General features: G+C 38.4%; 1 protein-coding gene and 1 pseudogene across 1 annotated transcript; one reads left to right on the top strand and one right to left on the bottom strand.

The window, feature by feature from the left end:
- The first annotated feature begins 858 nt into the window (after positions 1-858).
- N6AMT1 (N-6 adenine-specific DNA methyltransferase 1) lies at positions 859-17,157 on the top strand. Its single transcript, XM_064380079.1, has 6 exons — positions 859-1,007; positions 3,322-3,408; positions 4,112-4,202; positions 6,447-6,530; positions 11,364-11,505; positions 12,583-17,157. The coding sequence occupies exons 1-6, from the start codon at positions 874-876 to the stop codon at positions 12,687-12,689; spliced, it is 645 nt and encodes a 214-aa protein (XP_064236149.1). The 5' UTR covers positions 859-873; the 3' UTR covers positions 12,690-17,157.
- Positions 16,007-17,213, bottom strand: LOC105713215 (voltage-dependent anion-selective channel protein 2-like; annotated as a pseudogene).
- Between the last annotated feature and the right edge of the window lie 6,749 nt (positions 17,214-23,962).

The raw sequence follows: 23,962 nt of genomic DNA on the forward strand, positions 1-23,962 counted from the left end.
GGTCTGTCTCCAAATAAATTAAATTAAATTAAATTAAATTAAATTTGTGACCCAAATACTTTTCTGTATTTTTATTTCTCAAATGTAAAAAACTAGCTGTAAAAATGTTTCATTGGGAAATAAACTTCAGAAATTGACTCAAAAAGAATGCAAATACCTGAATAGTCTAATAACTTATAGAAGATGTTCCAAAACATCAAAGATCCATCCATTCAAAAGGCACCAAGCCCAGCCAGTTTTATGGTTTTCTACCTAATGTTCCAGAAACAGTGTCCTAACTAATACAATGAGAATAGCATAATCGTGATTAAAAAAAAAAAAAAAACAGAGCCAGATTATTAACCTGCCAAATTCAGCAGTGTATTAAACTACATCATCTTGCTTGAGTGAGGTTTATAAAAAGAGTGCATTCATGATTCATCAGGAAGGCAATTTATAAAGTACAGTAAAAAATCAAATGAGAAAAGTCTTCATCTTTATAGTGTAAAGCTTAAAGTTCAGCTGACAAAAAAATAGTAAAATTTGTTATATATTTTTTCAAATCCTTGCAAACTAGGAATAAAACAGAATTTCCAAACATCATTAGAATGAAGAAAGAACATTCACCTTAGTCAAAAACAACTCAGAATGCACACTATCAGGTTCTAGTTCACAGAATAAAATTTAAATGTTCAAAAGAAGAAAGCAAATATCAATGGTCATAGATTATACAACTGTCTACTTAGAAATTTCAAGGAAGTCCACAGACAAATTTAGAATTAAGACTCAAGAACACACTGGTCACCCGGAACCGCACCCCCCTTCCTAGGCCTGTGCCCGAAGGCGTGCGCATGCGTGAGCCTGGCGCAAGCTCGTGGGACGCGCTGCAGGAAGATGGCAACCCTGAGCTTCCCCACGCCATTGCACGGACACGTGGGCCGCGGCGCCTTCAGCGACGTGTACGAGCCCGCGGAGGACACGTTCCTGCTTTTGGACGTGCTTGAGGCAGCGGCTGCCGAGCTGGCGGGGTGCGAGGAGGGATGGGGCTCTGACGGGAAAGGGCGGGGGCGTTCTGAAGAAGTGGCGGTGGCGGAGGGCCCGGACGGTGACTGTCGCCGCCCTGAGCCGGAGGAGGCGGGGTCCACTTGTAGATGATTGACAGCAGGACGCCGTAATTGAGTATTTTCCTGTACAAGATACAAGTAATGAGTGTGCCGAGGACACATCCCCTTTGCCAGGGAGCCGCTCTGGTCTCGAGCTCCCTGACTGCTTACCACGCAAAGACGTACCTTTTCCTGTCACCTGTTAATCTGAAGAACACAAGTCCCTGAGAGAAGCGGTAGTATAACACATTTGGAAACAAAATGTTCTGAAAACATTGCTTATTTATATTAATTTTTAAAGCATTAAATATTGAAATTGCGTGGTATTGAGTTACTCAGCACATAGAAAGCACCCTCTAGCAATGGAAGGACCCAAACATGAAAGAAAGTTATGTTACTGGAGTGGGGAAATATTTTTAAGCCCTTTGAATAGCATATTCTGTCACCAGCCAGTCCTCACATGTGGCTACAGAGCACTTGAAGTGTGGCTAGTGATGCTGAGGAATTTTTCATTTAATTGTTACAAAAAAAAATTTAAAAGTTACGTACTGCTAGCAGATAATAGTCTACGCTAGCACTTTACAACTATTTAAATGGATTTGTTGAAGTGATCGCCATCGATTTTAAATTAATAGCAGAAAGAATGAATACTGACGTTGTGATTTTTAAATCCAAGGAATTTGAGTTGTTAGATTTGTTTGAAGATAAGACTTGAACTGGATTTTCTCAGGATGGAACAAACAGCTGTCAGGTTTCAAAGATCCATATTGTATTTATTTATCCCTCTTAAATTTGGTCATATTTTTCCACGTATAAAATGCCCCAGCTCTTATTAAACTAGTTTCATTGTAGATGATGGAACTTTTGGATTTCCTGGAATACAGAGTGGAACAGTACTGTTTTACAACTTGTCTTTTTTTCTCAAGATAGCCCAGAAAGATTTACAAGCACAAATTGCACTGCAAAATATGCTGTAAAAGGAGCCGATTTTGTTATAAAGTCTTGGGTTATTTCTAGTACTGGAATTCTAATTATTTATGAGACCATAATAGTTATTTTCAAAAAGAAGCCACCTGGTGAGATTCACAGACCTTACTACCACCTAGTAAAGACTTGTCAGATGTGTAGACTGGTTCCAAAAGTTTAAAACCTCTGGAGCTTGTTGCTGGATTGTTATTTGGGGAGTTTAGCGCTAAAAATTTCCCTAAATGCCATCAAGCTGATCTTGTAATGGGGATAATTTATGCTTCTGATGCATGTATAACATTATATAGGCCTGGCACTGTGGTTGTCTTAACTACTTGGGAGGCTAAGGTGGGAGGATCACTTGAGCCCAGGAGTTAAAGGCTGCAGTCAGCTACGGTGGCACCACTGCACTCTAGCCTAGGTGACAGAGCAAGAGCCTGTCTCTAAAAAAGAAACAATTTCCAAGATTATAGTCAAGAAAATAAATTTAATGGAAAGATAAAGTACAGTAGAATGAAGATTTTATAGTTAACAGCATTCTAAGATGGTTAACATTTGAAGATAGCAGATACTATTTTCCCAATTAGCATATAACTGTACAGAAAAGGAATTTTTGTCCTGCTCTAAGTCTATTATTGGGGGACATTTTAATTCTCTAGGATATACTGATGGCTCTATGAATGTTAGGTATTAAAAGATAGAGGCACTTTTTTCAAAAATGAATTTTGTAATAATACAACCCTATCATTTTAGGAAATACTAAGCTAAGAGCTTCTTGTGTGAAGGAATGATGTCTTTCATATTGATATTTCCAATCCTAGATTAACATTTTTCAATACTTTTTAATGTAAAGATTTGTTGAAATTAACTGAAAGCCATGTTTGGTAATATATAACTTTTATGGACTTAATATATATTACATACTCAAAATATTAGTAATTTTGAGTTATGCAATATTAAGTACAAAGTACTTGTCAGAGCTTATAAATTTCCTTTCTGTTTTTGTATATTTGCAAGTGAGTGATGATGCTAGAGAAATAAACATGCTAGAAATAAAACTAGCATGAGAGTTTTCTGTTAAGAGTATTTTGATTCTATGGCCGGGTGCGGTGGCTCACGCCTGTAATCCTAGCACTTTGGGAGGCTGAGGCGGGTGGATCACCTGAGGTCAGGAGTCAAGACCAGCCTGACCAATATGGTGAAACTCCGTCTTAAAAAAAAAAAAAAAGTATTTTAATTCTACTGTACTAATATTTATTTTGGTTTTTTTAAGAGTGGAAATATGCCTGGAAGTAGGAGCAGGGTCTGGTGTAGTATCTGCATTCCTAGCCTCTGTGATAGGTCCTCAGGCTTTGTACATGTAAGTACATCATATTCATCTAGATCTTCCACTGACAGGTTAACTATGATAATTCGAATGAAATAATTTTTAAGTAAACACTATGTATCTTATAGTATTTAAGTGTAGTAAGAACCCAGATTACAAATTATGCTTGTCTAAAAATTACTTCATGTTCAAACTGCTCCATCATACTACATAATTATATAAGCAGCATAATTTTAGATCATCGTAAGAAATTTAAAGTTGCTTAAATTTATTTATAGAAAAATTAGAGAATATAGAAAAGTATAAAGAAGAAAATTAAAATCACCTATAAATTTTACCATACATGGTCCAACTGTGTTTCCTTTTTTTTTCATTTCCTATGTTTTTAATTTAATTTTGTCTCATAAGCATTTTCCTATCAAAAATTCCTTTTAAATTTCATTTTTGGTGACTGCATAGTACTCCTTCATTGGATGTATCAGAATTTCATAAATTCCTTCAGATGCACGTGCATGTATCTGCATTCTTCTATTCTTGGACATTGTATCAGTATAACAGTCTTTTTCATCAATTGAACAAATCCTTGTTCTCTTTTTCTTTGCCATTATTGAAAGCATTCTGTTTTTTTTTTCTAAATCTGTTCTGTGTAGAATTAATGGACCATTCCTTGAAATTATTCAGTAACAGATTTGCCTTGTGGACATAGGATATAGTTTCCTTCCGTTTCTGTTTATAGGTGCACTGATATCAACCCTGAGGCAGCAGCTTGTACCCTAGAGACAGCACGCTGTAACGGAGTCCACATTCAACCAGTTATTACAGATTTGGTAAGCTATTAATCTTTGTCCAATAATAATTTTATTTTCAAATAAGGTTAAGATGTTTTAGGACAAAGAAACTTTGGTAAGTAATTAACTTTTGACCCACTAAAAAGTATACCCCATACAATGTAAATTCTCCATCTTTTCCACAATTCAAAAGGAATTTATATGAACTTATATGGATCAGGCCTCTTTAGTCAGAAATGACAGTGAACCCAGTTCAAACCGACTTAAATTTTAAAAATTAGTCCAGGTGTAACGGCTCATGCCTTTAATCCCAGCACTCTAGGATGCCAAGGCAGGACAATTGCTTGAGTCCAGGAGTTCAAGACCAGCATGTACAATATAGTAAGACCTCATTTCTACAAAAAAATACAAATTAAAAAAAATACCTGGGTGTGGTTACGCACACCTATGGTGCCAGCTACTTGGGAGGCTGAGGTGGGAGGATCGCTTGAGCCTGGGAAGTCGAGGCTGCCATGAACCATGATCGTGTGCCTCTGCATTCCAGCCTGGGGGCCAGAACAAGGCCTTGTCTCAAAAAAAAAAAAAAAGAAAGAAAGAAAGAAAATGATGGCTTCAGCACAGCTACTTCCAGGAACTCAAATAATGTTGTAGACATCTTTTTCTTATCTCTGAACTTCTCTCTGGTGGTTCTCTTCCTAGGCAGTCTTTCCCATCATGGTAACAAGATGTTTGCATATCTATATCTTATTTCTCAGCAACTTCCCAAGGAAAGAATCCCTTTCTATTCAGTTACTCTAGAAGAGGCCCCAGATGAGTATTATTTGGATCAACTTGGGTTATGTGCCTGTCTCTCAACCTTTTGCTGTGGCCAAAGTAGATTTGAATATGGAGATGATTGACTTCAACCTGGCTCATAGTCCCATCCCAGGAGCTGGGCTGGGATAAACACTGCTCAAGCCACTTAAGAGCAAGAATGATGGGACGTAGAGCTTCCCTAACAAAAGTCAAGGAAATTAAATCAGAAGAAAGGGGCAGTGGGTCCTCAGTAGGTAAAAACAACAAATTACAACTGCACAACCATCATTTTAAGAAGTTAACATCACACATTTTCAAGTGGCAGTTGTTAAAATATTTTACATTATATTAGTAAGATAATTTTAAATTTGTGGGTTTTTAATTTATATGTGTGAAATCTTTTCATAGGCAAAAATAATAATAGCATGCATCAGGTAGACATATGAAATACAAAATACTTCTGTGTTCCTTAACCTGCACTTTTCTTATGATGAGGGTAGCTAGCTTTCCTGGTTTTTTTTAATTTACAAGTGATTTTGTATCTTAGAAGGAATTACACCAAAGAGATAAGAAATTATTTTCATATTATTAGAAGTTGTTACTGCTAATAAAAACTAGAGAATCAAGACAGGTACTCCAGTGATTTACATGAGAATAATGAGGTGATTTTTTTTTTTAATTTCTTTTTTTTTTTTTTTTTTTTTTTTTGAGACAGAGTCTCACTCTGTCACCCAGGCTGAAGTGTAGTGGCAAAATCTCAGCTCACTGCAACCTCTGCCTCCTGGTTTAAGCAGTTCTCCTGCCTCAGCCTCCCAGGATTACAGGCACCCACCACTGCGCCTGGTTAGTTTTTGTATTTTTAGTAGAGACTGGGTTTCATCATGTTGGCCATGGTTGGCCAGGCTGGTCTCAAACTCTTGACCTCAGGTGATCCGCCCACCTCAGCCTCCCAGAGTGCTAGGATTACAGATGTGAGCCACCGTGGCTGGCCTAAAAGTGTCTTTAATGTGTCCATAATTAGTATTAAGTGTTTTTGATAGAATGGTGAAACACCAGGGATAGAAGAAATTATAGAACAATATCCAGTAAATTATAGTAGGTATCTATAGAGACATGGAAAAATTGTGAAAATGTTAGCAAATATACTTGTAAACTTGTATCCAGGTCTATATGGATTATACAGAATTAGAGTTTGCTTCCTTATTTCATCTTCTAAAAGTGAACCCAGAGTATAAATATATATGCTGTTGAGGGGTACAGGCTTTTTTCTATTCATTCTGATAAATAGTTTAATTTTCATATTTTTATTTAATTGTATATATTATTTATCTGAGTGAAAATGTAAAAATACTTAACTTCATTTCTCTCCACAAGTGCAGCCCCAACACATTATTTTCCCAAAAACATGGGAGATGATTTTTAAAGATTGATTTGTCAATTATTTAATTCAGAGTTTAATGTAAAATTCTCACTGTTGAATACATTTAGGTCAAAGGCTTGCTACCAAGATTGAAGGAAAAAGTTGATCTTCTGGTGTTTAATCCCCCCTATGTAGTGACTCCGCCTGAAGAGGTAAAACGTACAACAAAATTTAATTATTAATATTTTCAATTATTTTGTTTGTAAAATCAAATGAACGTCATTCTATGACATCAGTCAGCTGCTGCTATCACAGACTACTCTGATTTTACTCCTAATTGTCAGCAATTGGGTCCTATTAATAGACCTAGGAAAGGAAACTTTGATGAAAATACAAACTATGATACATATCTATCATTAAAAATCACATTCAAATCAGGCCATGGAGTTTATATTCATATATTTGACTATATATGTACATATATATTATATCCTTTATCATGAGTAAAAAAATTTGCAAAACAAATTTTTTTTTTTTTTTTTTTTGAGACGGAGTTTCGCTCTTGTTACCCAGGCTGGAGTGCAATGGCATGATCTCGGCTCTCTGCAACCTCCACCTCCTGGATTCAGGCAATTCTCCTGCCTCAGCCTCCTGAGTAGCTGGGATTACAGGCACGCGCCACCATGCCCAGCTAATTTTTTGTATTTTTAGTAGAGACGGGGTTTCACCATGTTGACCAGGATGGTCTCGATCTCTTGACCTCGTGATCCACCTGCCTCGGCCTCCCAAAGTGCTGGGATGACAGGCGTGAGCCACCGCGCCTGGCCCAACAAAATGTTTTAACTGGCTGGGTGTGGTGGTTCACACCTGTAATCCCAGCACTTTGGGAGGCCAAGGCGGGCAGATTACGTGAGGTCAAGAGTTCAAGACCATCCTGGCCAACATGGTGAAACCCCGTCTCTACTAAAATTACAAAAATTAGCCAGGCATGGTGGCACACACCTGTAATCCCAGCTACTTGGGAGGCTGAGGCAGGAGAATTGCTTGAGCTTGGGAGACAGAGGTTGCAGTGAGCCAAGATTGGCCACTGCTCTCCAGCCTGGCTGACAGAGCGAGACTCCTTCTCAAAAAAAAAAAAGAATGTTTAACCAACCTTAAATTCACATGAGAATTCCTTCTGAAAGTTTCAGGTTTCCTCCTTTCGCAGGTATTTCTAAAAAGTAGAAGAGTGGAACCAATTCTCATTTCAGATAGGGAAAAAAAATAATCTTGAAAATATTAATTTTTTAAATCTCAGTGATGAAGAGGTAAACCACATTAACCTTTTCCCAAGAATGGTCAAAGTTTAATAATGGGCCAAGACTCGCTTTCCTTTCATTATTATGCTTTTTTTATTCTTTGATAATTATTCTCTGGCAAGGCTCATAAACATTACATTCACCTCAACACCAAGATGGGAAAGATTCACTTGATTGCTGTTGCTACTGATGGCAGTTAAACAATGAAAAAGCTATTGCTCTGCTGTATGAACTCATATGACAAGGAAGTCATAAGGTGAACAGCAGTTGAGGGAAATGCAGCTTAATAAAGCTCTTTAGAAAAGCATTATCAAACTGTTGGGAAGACTAATCAATGAAAAGGAGATTCTGGGAACATGGTGACCTGAATGGGTTTCCTTTTTTCCACATTTCTAGCCCTAAGCCATGTGCTTCTGAGCCTTACAGCTGCTGGGACATATAGATGATTGAGTGTAGGCAGTGAGTGCCTTGGGCTTTTTTGCTGTCCCAATGGAGTGAAAAACTGTCATATTCTCATGAGCTGGGCAATTAGTTAGAAAGCAGGATCAAAATACAACACAGCAAAGATGTCTTGGAGCTTTAAAATATGTTTTATACATTAAAATATTAGGCAGTAAATTAAAAAAGAATGTGATCACTGTGAAGACCTGAATCAGTGGTCTGGAAACCCAATGAAAGAAAGATTTCAGTGCACAGAGCATGAAAATATGGAGAAGAATTCAAAAAGGTAAAAGAGACTCAGAGATTAGATCCAGGAAACATAATATACAAATAATAAGAGTCTGTGTTTATAACAAGCTGTGGCTATACTTACTAATACATCCAGAAACATGAAATAAGATGCTATTGATTTGTTCCGGCAGCACAAATGGGAAGTTTAACCCAGGAGAAAAGCAGAGAGAATGCCAGGAAAAGGAAGTTTCCAGGTGGAAAGTCTTAAAGAAAAACAGAGGAAATGACACATTCTAGTATGATTCACTTTGTGGAAAATTGTATTGAGAAGCTTATGATAGTTGTGAGAATAATTAGAGTCAAAAAAATTAAGCAAATGGACATAGTGAATGCCCATTAACAGCCAACTAAGATGCAATACTTTTCTCCCAGAAAATATTATATAGCCCTTAAAAGAATGAATTAGCAGTAGAGATGGGGTTTCATCACGTTGGCCAGGCTGGTCTTGAACTCCTGACCTCAAGTTATCCACCTGCTTTGGCCTCCCAACGTGCTGGGATTACAGGTGTGAGTCACCACTCCCGGCCTTGATTCACTTATAAATTTTATGTAGTCATAAAAACAGGGTTTTGAAACATTGAAGATGATCTGGCCATGATCTTTAATCTTCAGAATCTTTGTTGATGTCATCAGCATTTACAAGAAGGGAGAGAATTTCCATCTGATCTGTGACACCAAGTGTCGCTTTGCTGCACATCATATTACACCTGAGAAGGCCAAGTATAAGTTGTGCAAAGTGAGAAAAATCTTTGTGGGCACAAAGGGAATCCCTCATCTGGTGACTCATGATGGTCACACCATCTGCTACCCTGATCACCTCATCAAGGTGAATGATACTAGTCAGATTGATTTAGAGACTGGCAAGATTACTCATTTCATCGAGTTTGACGTGATAACCTGTGTATGGTGACTGGAGGTGCTAACCTAGGAAGAATTGGTGTGATCACCAACAGAGAGAGGCACCCTGGATCTTTTGACATGGTTTACATGAAACATGTCAATTCCAACAGCTTTGCGACTCGACTTTCCAGTGTTTTTGTTATTGGCAAGAGCAGCAAATCATGGATTTCTCTTACCCAAGGAAAGAGTATCCACCTCACCATTGCTGAAGAGAGAGACGAGGCTGGCAGCCAAACAGAGCAGTGGGTGAAATGGTCCCTGGGTGACATTAGATCTTTGTACGTAATTAAAAATAATGTGGCATGATTAATAGCAAAAAAAAGAATGAATTAGAACTATATCAAATGATAGGAGAAGATTTTCATACGGCACTGTTGAATGAGAAAAGCCAGATGCAAGTAAGTGTACATCCTGTCTTTGTAAAACACGGCAAAAAAGAAAAACCTGTGTGTGCAGAAGATAGGGGAAAGGCAGACAGACAAAACAGTAAAATCAAAACGTGGCTTTATTTTTCTTCAAGCTCTGTTCAACTTACAGGTGTGGCTTTTTAAAAGCAGGTATGTGAACATTTCTCTTCTTCATAAAGGTATATGTGTATAATAATAAGGAAATATATGCTATATTAAATGAATAAATAGAAGGCACTATTTGTAAAAATAATTTAAACTAAAATATGGACATAGGACCCAAAAGAAAATGTTGTGTTAGGGTTAAAGTTACTTCTGAGTGACATCTTCAAAACATTCTTTAATCTTGAAAATAATATACAAGGCCAGGCGCAGTGGCTCACACCTGTAACTTCAGCACTTTGGGAGGCCAAGGCAGGCGGATCACCTGAGGTCAAGAGTTCGAGACCAGCCTGGCCAACATGGTGAAACCTCACCTCTACTAAAAATACAAAAATTAGCTGGGTGTGGTGGCACATGCCTGTAATCTCAGCTGGCTACTCAGGAGGCTGAGGCAGGAGGATCTCTTGAACCTGGGAGGCAGAGGTTGCAGTGAGCTGAGATCATGCCATTGCACTCCAGCCTGGGCGACAGAGCAAGACTCCATCTCAAAAAAAGAAAAAGAAAAAAAGAAAATAATACACAATAGAGCAGTCATGGTGGCTCATGTCTATAACCCAACACTTTGGGAGGTTGACCTAGGAGGATCACTTGAGGCCAGAAATTCTTGACCAGCCTGGGCAACATAGTGAGAGCCCCCATTTCTACAAAAAAATTTTAAAATTAGCCAGGCATGGTGGCTTGCACCTGTAGTCCTAGATACTTGGGAAGCCGAAGTGGGAAGATCACTTGAGTCCAGGAGGTGGAAGCTGCAGTGAACCATGATCATATCACTGCATTCCAGTCTAGGTGACAGAGCGAGACAGACAGACAGACAGAAAAAAGAAACAGAGAGAGAGAGAGAGAGAGAGAGAGAGAGAGAGAGAGAGAGAAAGCAAGAAAGCAAACATACAATGATAAGGATCTAAATACTGTAAAAACTCTCAGTGGGTTTTGTTTCTAAAATATAATTAGATTGTTAGAGGAAACATGCTTCAGTATGCCTTTATATAATGTATAATAAATGGGTTCCTTAGAAAAGGTCTATGTGTTTCACACTTTAATCTACAAGAGGGCCAAATGCATTGGGACACTTTGAAACTGTTTCTGTACAGTATGTCTCTTATAATACAAGTTCCTCCTTCTAGCTTCTTTCTATATTAAATATAAAAGCTACCCAAATCTCTCAATTTAAGCATTGTATTAACAGTAATAACTATTATTAAGCCCTTGATATATGCAGGGCAGTGTTCTCAAAACTTTAAATATACTTCTTTATTTATTCCTAACAGTGGATAAAAATATTTTTTATTTTTCTGATTGTACATATGGAACTATTTTATTTTCTAATTTTACAGATAAAGGAGGAAAGTAATTCACAAACAAGATTACTAATTTATCCATGGTTACACACTAGAAAATGAAACTTAGATTCAACTTTACTGCTCCTTCGTCAGCAGTAAAATGCAAAATATATACTTGTTTGGAGATATTATTTGTCAAAAAGATTCAGTTTGTGATCTAAATCAACCTTGAGTTAAAAGAAAACATTCTTTCTAATTGTTCACAGGTAGGAAGTCACGGAATAGAGGCAGCTTGGGCTGGTGGCAGAAATGGTCGGGAAGTCATGGACAGGTTTTTTCCCCTGGTTTCAGATCTCCTTTCACCAAAAGGATTATTCTATTTAGTTACCATTAAAGAAAACAACCCAGGTAATACAGACCAGTTTATTGTTTAAGTATTTATGTTGCTAAAATCAAAAGTTATTAATGTAAAATACTATAATTTATAAGATAACATGGCATGTTAATGAATCACTTAAAACAGTTAATCGCTGACAATAGCCAAAACAGACATAAATTCATGTAGAAAGATAAAAGAGGTTTTTAGAAGTAAATTTTTCTGATTTTAAAAAGTATTGTCTTCTCTTTTCCCCATTTATAACCAAATATTCAAGTACAAAAATCTCTAATTTTTCTTCCAATACCTCACTCTCAGTATTATGAATTTTCTCTCTACCTTCTAGTCTTAATGCCCTTGACAATGTGCTGTACTCTTTAGTTCGTCTGGAGTTTTATCATGAAAGCTATTTTATTGTATAGATTTTTATATCTTTGTTTTCATATTGCTTTATAACTAAATTTACCGTAATTTTTCTTCTTTTTCTGTACACCTCGTTTGATTTTTAGCTTATACTAGAAATCCTCAGCCTTTGAAATCACGATTGCTAGTTTTCTCTTCCCTGCATTTCTTTCTCTTTCCTTCCTTCCTTCTCTCTCTCCCTCCCTCCCTTCCTCTTTCTCTTTCCTTCTTTCTTTCTTCATTTTCTTAGTTCAGTCTTCTTAGTTTTATTTATAAAAGGAAGAAAGAAATAAGCTACTGCTTTCACTCTCCTTGTGCAATGTCACTATTCAGTTTGTCCACACTTTCACTGGTTTTTGTCATCCAAAGAGAAAGATATAGGCAGAGATTGGAGCCAAGCAACTAAAAAAAACTGATCACTTGCTATAACAACAAGGACAATTAATGTTTCTGCTGGGCCTAAAGTAAGCTATGACTGCAAAGCAAGGCATTCATTCTGATTACAATTACCAGCAACACTTTGAAAATACAAAGTGCTCCCATCTAGCTGAAGACCATGTTAGCTTTAATAGACATTTATTTGATATACATTGTTTTGTCAGATGAATACAACTTATAAATCATCTGTGTTTAGCATCTTATTAAATTGCTTAATATTCATGCACACTACCAAATGACTTAATGGATTTTATCTTTTGATTTTTTAGAAGAAATTTTGAAAATAATGAAGACAAAAGGTCTACAAGGAACCACTGCACTTTCCAGACAAGCAGGCCAAGAAATTCTTTCAGTCCTCAAGTTCACCAGGTCCTAGCATACAGTGTGTGCCCAGAGCCACCGGAAACTGAATGCATTTGGCATATTTTGAAACTGACGTCATTCATTAGTTAACAAGGAATTTTACCAGAAATTTCTTATTAAAACAAGGTACAAAGGTGAAACATTCCCTTTCACTCTCTATAGAATTATTTTCACAAGTACAATTAAATATGTATATTTATAATTTGCATTTTAAATATAAGAGTTATGTATGAAATATTTATTTCAGCATTATTTAGTAGGCAATGGTATTGACCTGGCAAATGTCTTTTTTTTTCATACCAGTCAATAAAGGCAGTTTGCTTTCAGAAGGCAGGGCCAGCAATACACCTTAATTGTCGTATCTCCAGCATATGTCAGTTCTCCAACTCTACGTCATAATTTAGTTCATGGGGATCTCGATTGCCTTTCCCTTCCACAAAATATTACACTGATTTGTTATATTGATGACATTATGCGGATTGGACCTAGTGAGCAAGAAGTAGAAACTACACTAGACATAGGAGAAAGACATTGGCATCAGAGGGTAGGGAATATATATGACTAAAATTCAAGGATCTTCTAGCTTAGTGAAATTGGTAGGGATCCAGTGACATGGAGCATGTTGAGGTATTTCCTTTATAGTGAAGGATAAGTAGTTACATCTTGCTGCTCCTACAGCTAAAAAAGAGGCACAATACTTAGTGGGCCTGTTTTGGTTTTAGAGGCATCATTTTCCAATTTCGTTAGGTTACTCCAGCCCATTTACCAACTGACTCAAAATGCTGCTAGTTTTGAGTAGGGCCCAGAACAAGAAAATTCTCTGCAACAGGTCCAGGCTGCTCTGCAAGCTGCTCTGCCACTTGGACCATATGATCCAGCAAATCCAGTGGTTTTTAAGTGGCAGTGGCAGATAGGGATGCTGTTTGAAGCTTCTGGTAGGTTTCTATAGGTGAATCATGGTTTAGGATTTTAGAGCAAAGCCCTGCTATTACCCACAAATAAGTAGTCTCTTTTTGAGAAACAGCTCTTGGCCTGCTATTAGGCCTTAGTAGAGACTGATACTTTATGAGTCACCAAGTTACCATGCAACCTGAGCTGCCCATCATGAACTGGATGTTTTCTGGCCCACCAACACACAAAGTTGGATATGCACAGCAACACTCCATCATCAGATGGAAATGGTATACACATGATTGGGCCTGAGCAGGCCCTGAAGGCACAAGTCAGTTACATGAACAAGTAGCCCAAATTTCCATAGTCCCCACTTAGGCTCCCTGCAGAACGTTCTCTCTTTCAGCATGCATCTGTGGCTTCATGGGGACTTCCCTATGATCAGCTGACAGAGAAAGTGAAGACTTAGGCCTGGTTTACAGAGGGTTCTATATGATATGTAGGTACCACCCAAAAGTGGACAACTGCAGCACTACAGCTCATCTCTGGGCCATCTTTAAGGACAGTGATGAAGGGAAATCCTCCCAGTGGACAGAACTTTGAGCAGTCCCCCTGGTGGTTGACTTTGCTTACAAGGAAAGATGGCCAGATATTCAATTATATGCCAATTCATGGGCTGTGGCCAATAGTTTTGTTGGATGGTCAGGGAGTTGAACATAACTGAAAAATTGGTGACAAATTTGGGGATGAGGTATGTGGATAGACACTGAATGGGCAAAAAAGGTGAAGGTATTTGTGCCCCATGTGAATACTCACCAAAGGGTTAGCAAAGAAGGCTTTTAATGAAGTAGACAAGATGACCTATTCTGTGGATACCAGTAGGCCTCTTTCTCCAGCCACCCGTCATCACCCAATTGTCTCATGAACAAAGTAGCCATGGTGACAAGGACAGAGGTTATGCATGGGCTCAGCAACATAGACTATTCACAAGGCCGACCTGGCCAAGGCTACCTCTGAGCGCCCAGTGTGCCAGCAAAAGACCAACACTGAGCCCTTGATAGGACACCATTCCCCAGAGTCATCAGTCAGCTGCCTGGTGGCAGGTTAATTACATTGATCCACTTCCATTGTTGAAGGGATAGTTTTGTCCTTACTGAAATAGAACTTACCTGGATACAGATTCTCTTTCCCTTCATGCGATGCTTCTAGAACTACCATCCATGGACTTACAGAATGCCTCATCTAAGACCATGGTATTCCACACAGCATTGCAAGGAACTCACTTTGCAGCAAAAGTGTGGCAATGGGCCCATGCTTGTGGAATTAACTGGTCTTACCATGTTCCCTACTATCCTGAATCAACTGGCTACATAGAGCAGTGGAATAGCATTTTGAAGACAGTACTGGCACCAGCTATATAGCAGTGCCTTGTAGGGCTGGGACAAGGTTCTCTAGAAGGCTGTCTATGCTCTGAATCAGCATCCAGTATATGATGCATTTCTCTTATGACCGGGATTCACAGGTCCAGGAATCAAGAGGTCAAAATAGAAGGGACACCATTCTATTTTCAAGGGATACCATTAGTCCTACTGACCCACTAGCAAAATTTTTGCTTCCTGTTCCTATGACTTATGCTCTGCTGGCCTAGAGGTTTTTTTTTTGAGACGGAGTTTCGCTCTTGTTACCCAGGCTGGAGTGCAATGGCGCGATCTCGGCTCACCGCAACCTCTGCCTCCTGGGTTCAGGCAATTCTCCTGCCTCAGCCTCCTGAGTAGCTGGGATTACAGGCACACGCCACCATGCCCAGCTGATTTTTTGTATTTTTAGTAGAGATGGGGTTTCACTGGCCTAGAGGTCTTACATAGGGTGGAATGCTTTCCACCAAGGACACAATAATGATCTAATTGAACTGGAAGTTTAAGACTGCTCCTCAGCCACTTTGGGCTTCTTAATGTCTCTAACTCAATAGACAAAGGAGTTATAGTGCTGGCTGGGTGATTGTTCCTGATTACCAGGTAGAAACTGGACTGCCACCCCAGTGGTGGCAAGGAAAGCTATGTCAGGAATACATGAGATTCCTTAGGGCATCTCTTTGTTACCATGCCCTGTGATTAAGGTCAGTGGAAAACTACAGCCTAATCCAGACAGAACTGCTGATGACCCAGGCCTTTCAGAAATCCAGGTTTGGGTCACCACCGGGTAAGTACCATGACCAGATGAGATGCTTGCTGAAGGCAAAGAGAATACAGAATAAGTGGTGGAAGAAATACCAGCTTTGATCATATAACCAGTACAGAAACACGGATTGTGATTGTCAAAAGTATGTCCTCCATATTTTGCTATGACATTTTGTGTGTGTAGCTTTGTTTTCTTTCTTCTCATTTCCTTATTCTGTAACATAAGATGCATCGATTTTATATCATAGTGTTTAAATATTAATTTGTTTTTTTCAGTTTTCATAAAGGTCTATTTCATTATTGGTGGGTAGCACATTTAACAGTTAAATACATTTAAATAATGTATAGGTGACTGCAGGACTGCAGCATTGGTAACTAGATAACCAATTCAACTAGAAACCAGCTAACAAGGAGCTGTCTAAATATTTGAAATACAGCTCTCGTTGAGATCATCCTTAGTTTTGATCATCATCTTGGGGGAAAAAAGCCTGCTGCTGGTCACAATGGAAATATATTAAGGCCAAATCTCATATCCATTTCCAAAGGTTTCTTTCAGCTGAATTAAGCCTCCAACTCCAGGGCAAGCCCAAGCTTGTGGCCTCCAGCATTAATGCTCTTCCCATCTACCAAAGCAGACAGTGTAAGCTTCACACCAGGCCTCAGGGTCTGAGTGTAGCCTCCTCCAATTAAGCTAGAGTTGTTGACTTTTGCAGAAATGGAAGCAGTAGGATCCAACTGATATTTAGCTGCAATGCCAAAACGAGTGCAGTTGGTACCTGATGTCCAAGCAAGGTTTACTGAAGTGTCAAGATCTTCACATACTTTCTGATAAATTGATCCTCCAAATTCTGTCCCATCATTGACATTAGTGTGTAGCTGGAAGTCCCCAGTCCTGTAGCCCACTGCAAAGTTATTCCTTGTCAGCTTTGATTTGGCACTGTCAAAGGTCATCTGGTACCCAGCAAGCCAGCCTTCATAACCAGACAGCTGAACCATGGATTGCAGGTCCAGCAAAATCAAAGTCAACATCACAACCAAGGTTTATACACTCCCTCTTGTAAGAGGACTTGATTTTACCACTTTCTTTCCTGTGTTTGGTGAGAAGGTAGTATCAAATGTCAGTTTCAAACCTTGACAAATCTGGTCTTCAATTGTGATTTCTGTTCCCAGAGTGTTATCAGTGTTCCATTTTTCTGTGAAAGTCAGACCATACTCACACCACTTATATTTGGTCTCCAAGGTCCCAGTAACTTTACCAGTGTCTGTATTAGATGAACCAGACGTTGAGAATTCCATGCCACTGCAAGACTTTGTTTTCACATCCAGTTTCACCAACCCAAAACCAAATCCTTTGTTGAAAATATCTCTGGCAGCTTTGCCAAGGTCAGCATATGATGGAGGAATACACATAGGCCGCGCGCAAGTCTGTCCGTGGGTAGCCATGGCGAGGCTGCGGGAAGTGGGATCTGGTGGTCTCCTGAGGTGGGCCGCCGCCACCGCTCCACTAGCTGCTGAAGCCACTCGGCACGCTCGCGGTCGAGCTGCAGCTGCAGCGGCTGGAGGGCGAAGTGTGACACTGTTCTGCCTGCCGCAACCCCGTCCTCTCCCAATATTGTTAATTTTTTAAATTGGCTCCAATGCTCAACCTTGATTAATTTTACATCATAGTATTTAAGTTATAGGATATCAAAGAGAGAGTAAGCATCACACAGAGACTTTACCTCCTCTTCTGGGAAATGGGTTAGTGTATTTTGGGTAGAATGCTGGATTGTTAATCATGTTAGATGGAATTATGACCTTGTTATATTATCTTTATGTGGCAATTAAGTATGGTATAAGGAGATGTGTATGGGTGCCAAATTGACAAGGGCAGACTTGTAATGGTTAATTTTATATGTCAACTTGAATAGGCCACAGGGTGCCAGATACCTGTTTAAACATTATTCTGGAGTGTCTTGAGTGTGTTTACAAAGAAGATTCGCATTTGAATTGGGGGACTCAGTAAAGGAGATTGCCATCCCCAAGGTGGGTGGGCATCATCCAGTTTGTTGAGGGTCTAAATAGAATAAAAAGCAGAGGAAGGAAGAATTCACCTTTTTTTTCTTCCTGCCTCACTGTTTGAGCTGTGACATCTCATCTCCTGCCCTCAGATGGATTTACATCATTGGCTCCCCTGGTCCTCATGCCTTTGGACCCAGACTGAATTATACCACAGGCCTTCCTGGGTCTCCAGCTAATAGATGACAGATCATGGGACCACTTAGCCTCCATAACTGTGTAAGCCACTTTCTTGTAGTACTGGTAAAAGATATATTAGACCAATCTATAAAACGGATAGCTATGAAAGAGAAGGGAGACAGCCACATTCCTAGGCAAATAGGGAAGGGTCCCCAGAGAACCTCCAACTTGCCCAGGTCATTGTGCTTAGGTGGCTTGCCTAAACATGCCCAATGTGGAAAATTCCGTTTCTCAACACATGTGCAATAAGGGAAATAAATCAATGTGGACTGGCTTAGACTAAGCACCTGCACATGCACTGGAAGAATGGGGTGGAGGCACAAGGAATTTGTGCCTTATGCAAGGAAGAAGCCATGCCTCTTCAGCGCCTGTGGGAGGCCTGGCATTCAATTTGTAAGGTGGAAAACCTGCATGAAGGACCCCTCTTTTTGTGGAGAGCTTACATAGCATGGAATGTTTTACACTAAGTGACTCAATAATGATTTAATTGAACTGAAAGTTTAAGACTGCTCCTCAGCCACTTTGGGCTTCTCATGCCTCTAACTCAATAGACAAAGGAGTTACAATGCTGGCTGGGTGATTGTTCCTGACTACCAAGTAGAAACTGAACTACCAAGTAGAAACTTTCACTTAATAAATTCTGCCCTCCTTGTCTTTCAGTGTGTACGCATGCCTAATTTTTCCTCATTAGGTGACAAGAACTCAAATTTAACTGAACTAAGGAGCAAAATATCCTGCATCAGCTACATTAATAGTTGATTGTACTGGATTGAGTAGTATCCCCCCAACAAAATTTATGTCCAGCTGAAACCTGTGAATATAATCTTACTTGGAATTAGGGACTTAGGAGATGTAATCAAGTTAAAACAAGGTCATACTGGATTAGGGTAGGCCCTAAATCCAATATCACTTGTGTCCTTATAAGAACAGGAAAATATGAACACAATAACAGAGACATATGGAGGATGCCATATGAAGACAGAGGCAGAGGTTGGAGTGATGAGTCAACAAATGAAGGAAAGCCAAGGGTTTCTAGCAACTACTAGAAGCCAGAAGAGCACGTGAGGATTCTTTCTTCAAGCCTTCAGAGGGAGCATGGTCCAGCCCACACCTTTATTTCAGATACCTAGCCTCAAGAACTGTGAGAGAATGCATTTGTTTTAAGCCACCCAGTTGTTGGCTCTGTTATAGCAGCTCTCAGAAATTAATATGCTGAGTACAAAATTAAAAGCATGATTAAGAATACACATGGTTTGGATTTGTGTCATCACTCAGATCTCATGTTGAATTTTAATCCCCTAGTGTTGGAGGAGGGGCCTGGCGAGAGGTGATTGGATGGGGGTAGACTTCCTCCTTGCTGTTCTCGTGATAGTGCATTCTTACGAGATCTGGTTGTTTAAAGGTGTGTAACACCTCCCTCTTCACTCTCTTCCTCCTACTCCAACCATACAGACCTGCCTCCTTCCTTGCCTTCTGCCATGATTGTAAGTTTCCTGAGGCCTGCCCAGCCATGCTTCTCATACAGCCCGTGGAACTGTGAGCCAATTAAACCTCTTTTCTTTATAAATTACCCACTCTCAGGTAATTCTTTATAGCAATGTGACAACAGACTAATACACTAAAGAATGATAAACATTTATACTTCATCAAGTAGATACAATTCTAAACTTTAATACAACTTGTAAAATTGCTTCAAAGAGAAATACGAGAATAAATTTGCAAATTGATCATACAGGAAGATTTCAAATAGTATGTCTCAATTACTACTACATCAAGGAGACCAAAAAGACAAGAGAAGATTTGAACAATAGCAGTTAGTTTGATATCATAACTGATATAGAACTCTGAAACTAACAATCAGGGAATATGTATTCTTTTTCAAGCACTCATGGGATGTTTACAAACATAATTACATACTACACCAAAGTAAGTCCCTATAAAATTCAAAAAATCAGTATGATATAGCTAGTCTTCTCTGACTATAAAGTATTTAGGTTATAAATTGATAATAAAAATAAAGTTAAAACTCCCCATACATTTACAAAATTTAAAACAGGCTTCTAAACAATTCATAAGTCAAAGAAGAAATAATGACATTTTAGGCCAGGCACAATGACTCACGCCTGTAATCCCAGCACTTTAGGAGGCTGAGGCAGGCAGATCGCCTGAGGTCAGGAGTTTGAGACCAGCCTGGCCAACATGATGAAACCCCGTCTCTACTAAAAATACAAAAATTAGCTGGGCATGGTGGCATGCACCTATAATCCCAGCTACCTGGGAGACTGAGGCAGGAGAATCACTTGAGCAGGAGAGGCAGAGATTGCAATGAGCTGAGATCGTGCCATTGCAGTCCAGCCTGGGCAACAAGAGTAAGACTCTGTCTCAAAAAAAATCAAATGACATTTTGAAAATTACTGAACAGAGAGTGAACCGTAATACAAACTGTGAACTTTAGTAATAATCTATCATGATACATTATTTGCATCTTGCATTAGTGTGGTACATCTGTTACAACTGATAAACCAATATCAATTATTTGCATCTTGCATTAGTGTGGTACATCTGTTACAATGGTACATCTGTTACAATTTGTAACAGATGTACCATTGTAACAGATGTACCACACTAATGCAAGATGCAAATAATTGGGGGGAACTGTTTGTAGTCAGGGAGAGGAGGTTTGTGCAAACTGTTTTTTAACATGCGTCTACAATAATACTCTCTGTACTTTCTTACCAGTTTTCCTGTAAAACTAAAACTGTTCTAAAAAATATTTAAGAGAAAAAACAAAGCAAACAAACAAAAAGGCAACATAATGATAAACAAAAATTTCAGGCTAGTGCTAACCAATGGGACGAGAGGAGGTAAAGATGGCTGGGAGAAAGGCTAGAGGAGAACCAGGCACCCAGCTAAACACCATAAAGGGACTGCAATGTCCCAGTTCTGAAGTTGGGGCAGAGGGTCTCTTGGGTGTGCATCTTATTATTGTAAATTTATGTGAACTGGGCCATGATCTTACAGTCTATGTTATTCTCATGCACAGAGGTTCAACTGGTGTACCAAGTTCCTTATTAGTGACACAAAAAAAGTTTATTGCTTATGCATTTTATAATCTAATGTGCTTTGTCCAGGGAATAGAAAGCGTTCTATTCCATTTAGTTATTCAGACACTCAAGATCCTTCTGTTTTGTGCCACCATCACATTCAGCCTGTAACCTCTAAGTTAAGATTATGCATGAGAGATTTTTGAGCCAGTCCTAGAAGTAGCATAAGTGACTTCAAATTCCAGTGGCCAGGACTCATTCAGATGATTCGAATACAGTTGAACTGTATCCCCAAGAAGAAGAAGTAATTCTTGTAATTCTTTCCCCTAAATAATTGTATTAGACAAGTAAAACCTTAACAACAAAACCAGATAAGGGTTATATAAGAAAGGAAATTGACAGGCCAATCACATTCACATAGAGGAAAAAAAGAATAAAACTTCAACAAACTAAATCTAGCAGTATATATAAAACAGATGACACACTATGAGCAAGTTGAATTTATCCCAGGAATGTAACCATGGTTTAATAGAAAAATCTATAAATTCCATTTATCATTCTAATAGGTTAAAGGGAATAAAATAACACATTATCACCTCAACAGATGTGGACACACATTTGTTGAAATTCAATATACCTGGTAAACTGGAAGAGAAGGAACTTTCTTAACCCAATATGGTCTGTATACAAAAAACTGGCAAATATTCTGAAAGTAGAAATACTGGAAGCATTCCCTATAAAAATCAAAAACAAGAGAAAACTGCCACCTATCACCACTCCTATTCAACATTTTCACTGGAAGTCCTAGCCAGCAAAATAAGAAAAGAAAAATGAAAGGGAAAAGAATAGGAAAATGTGAACAAAATTGTCAATACAGATGATAGTATTTACCAAGAAAACATTTTAAAACTACTGACTTATTAATCATAATAAGAGCGCTTAGGAAAGTGGCTGCCTATAATAAAAATATTCAAAAATCATTTGTATTTCTATACATTAGTTCCCCAAAGTAGGAAAAAATAATAATACCACTAAAAATGATAAACAATAAGGCATCATGGAATAAACATAACATGTACAGGACTAACATGCAATTAGATTAAAATACTTTTTTTTTTTAGACAAGGTATTGCTCTGTCACCCAGGCTGGAGTACAGTGGCGTGAACTTGGCTCACTGCAACCTCCAACCCCCAAGCTTAGGCAGTGCTCCCACCTCAGCCTCTTGGGTTGCTGGGACCACAGGTGTGCACCACCACAACCATATAATTTTTTGTATTTTTAGTAGAGACGGGGGTCTCTCTATGTTGCCCAGGCTGGTCTTGAACTCCTGAGCTCAAGCGATCCACCTGCCTCGGCCTCCCAAAGTGCTGAGATTACAGGCATGAGCCACCATGCCCAGCCTAAAAGACATTTTAAATACCTAAGTAAATGGAAAATTACTTCATGTTTATGACTAGGAAGACTCATTATAAAGATACCAATTGTTCCTATACTTAACAGTAAAATTCCAGTCAAAGTCCCAAAAGTGTTTTTCATAAAACCTGAACAAATGACCAAGAACAGCCTAGACACTCCTAGATAATAGGAGGAGCATGAGAGAGCTTGAAGTACTCAGATGCCAAATATTTATTGTTAAACAACAGTAATTAAAAGTTTTATATTGATCCAAAGATAAACTGAAACAGAATGAAAAGTCCATCTAGAAACATATGAATGATGAAATGGAACTGCAGAACAAATGGAATAGTGCTGTATAAGTGATTATATTCAAAGGGAAACAATAAAATTAGATTATTACCTCACACCATATATAAAAGTTCACTAAAATGGATTAAGTTATAAATAAAAAGCTTGATTTTAAATTTGGAAAAAATATGAGAATATTTTTATGACAATGGAATGGGAAAGTGTATCTATAAAATCAAAAAGAATCACAGATCCTAAAAGACTGATAAATCCAGTTGTTACAGTAAAGCGTTTCGTTCATCAAAAGCATCATAAAGAAAATTGAGGCTGGGTGTGGTGTAATCCCTGTACTGTGGGAGGCCAAGGAGGTTGGATACAGTCTGGCCCATCCATGTTGCCCGCATAAGACTTGAGGCAAGGGGAAACTGATGAAACATGCTGTTGCTCATGCTAACTATTGTATTAATACTATGAGTAATAAAGCTCCTTGTCTCTGACACAAACGCTTTGTTTTTTTCTGCCAACAGTGAAACTGTGGCAGACTTAATTTGTCAGGCTGCAAGTAGAGTAAAATCTCAGGTCCTTTACATTTCTCGACAGTGCAGTGTCCTACAATTTTCCCTTGCAGAACTTCCTTTAGTTCTGCCTTACTGGAGTCAATGATTTTTCACTTGCCCTTGGCGATGGCACATTTGAAATTTTAATAGATTATAAAAATATTTTTATAAATGTCCCAAACTGAGTTCTCTGCTTAATAGTTTTGTGCAGTTTCTCCATGTTCATGAGTTATTCACTCATTTTCACTGTTATATTCTACTGTTCATTTATTCATTCTTTGGTCAATGAATTTTAGCTTATTTCCAGTTTTCCCTATTATGAATAATGTTTCTATAAACATCTCTGTACATGTCTGTTGGTACTCTAGTATCAATACCTAGAAGTGGAATTTCTAAATCATACAGTACAGTTACGTTTCATTTTACCTGATAATGCCAAATTGTTCTCCAGAAAGGTGCCAGTTTACTTGCCAGCAGTGTCTATGAGTTTCTGTAGCACCATATCTTCAATATTTGGGACTGTTAGACTTCTTAGATTTTCCCAATCTAGTAGATATAATATTGATTTATATTTTCCTAATGAATAATATGGTTGAAATTTTCATGTTTATTAGCCATTTAGATATTTCTGCTCTATTGTCATTTAAGCATTTTTGTATAAGATTTCTGTTGTCTTTTTACTTGCTGATTTG

This window comes from Aotus nancymaae, unplaced genomic scaffold, assembly GCF_030222135.1.
Source record: "Aotus nancymaae isolate 86718 unplaced genomic scaffold, 86718_ANA_hifiasm-v0.15.2.pri h1tg000022l_1, whole genome shotgun sequence".
Lineage (NCBI taxonomy): Eukaryota > Metazoa > Chordata > Mammalia > Primates > Aotidae > Aotus > Aotus nancymaae.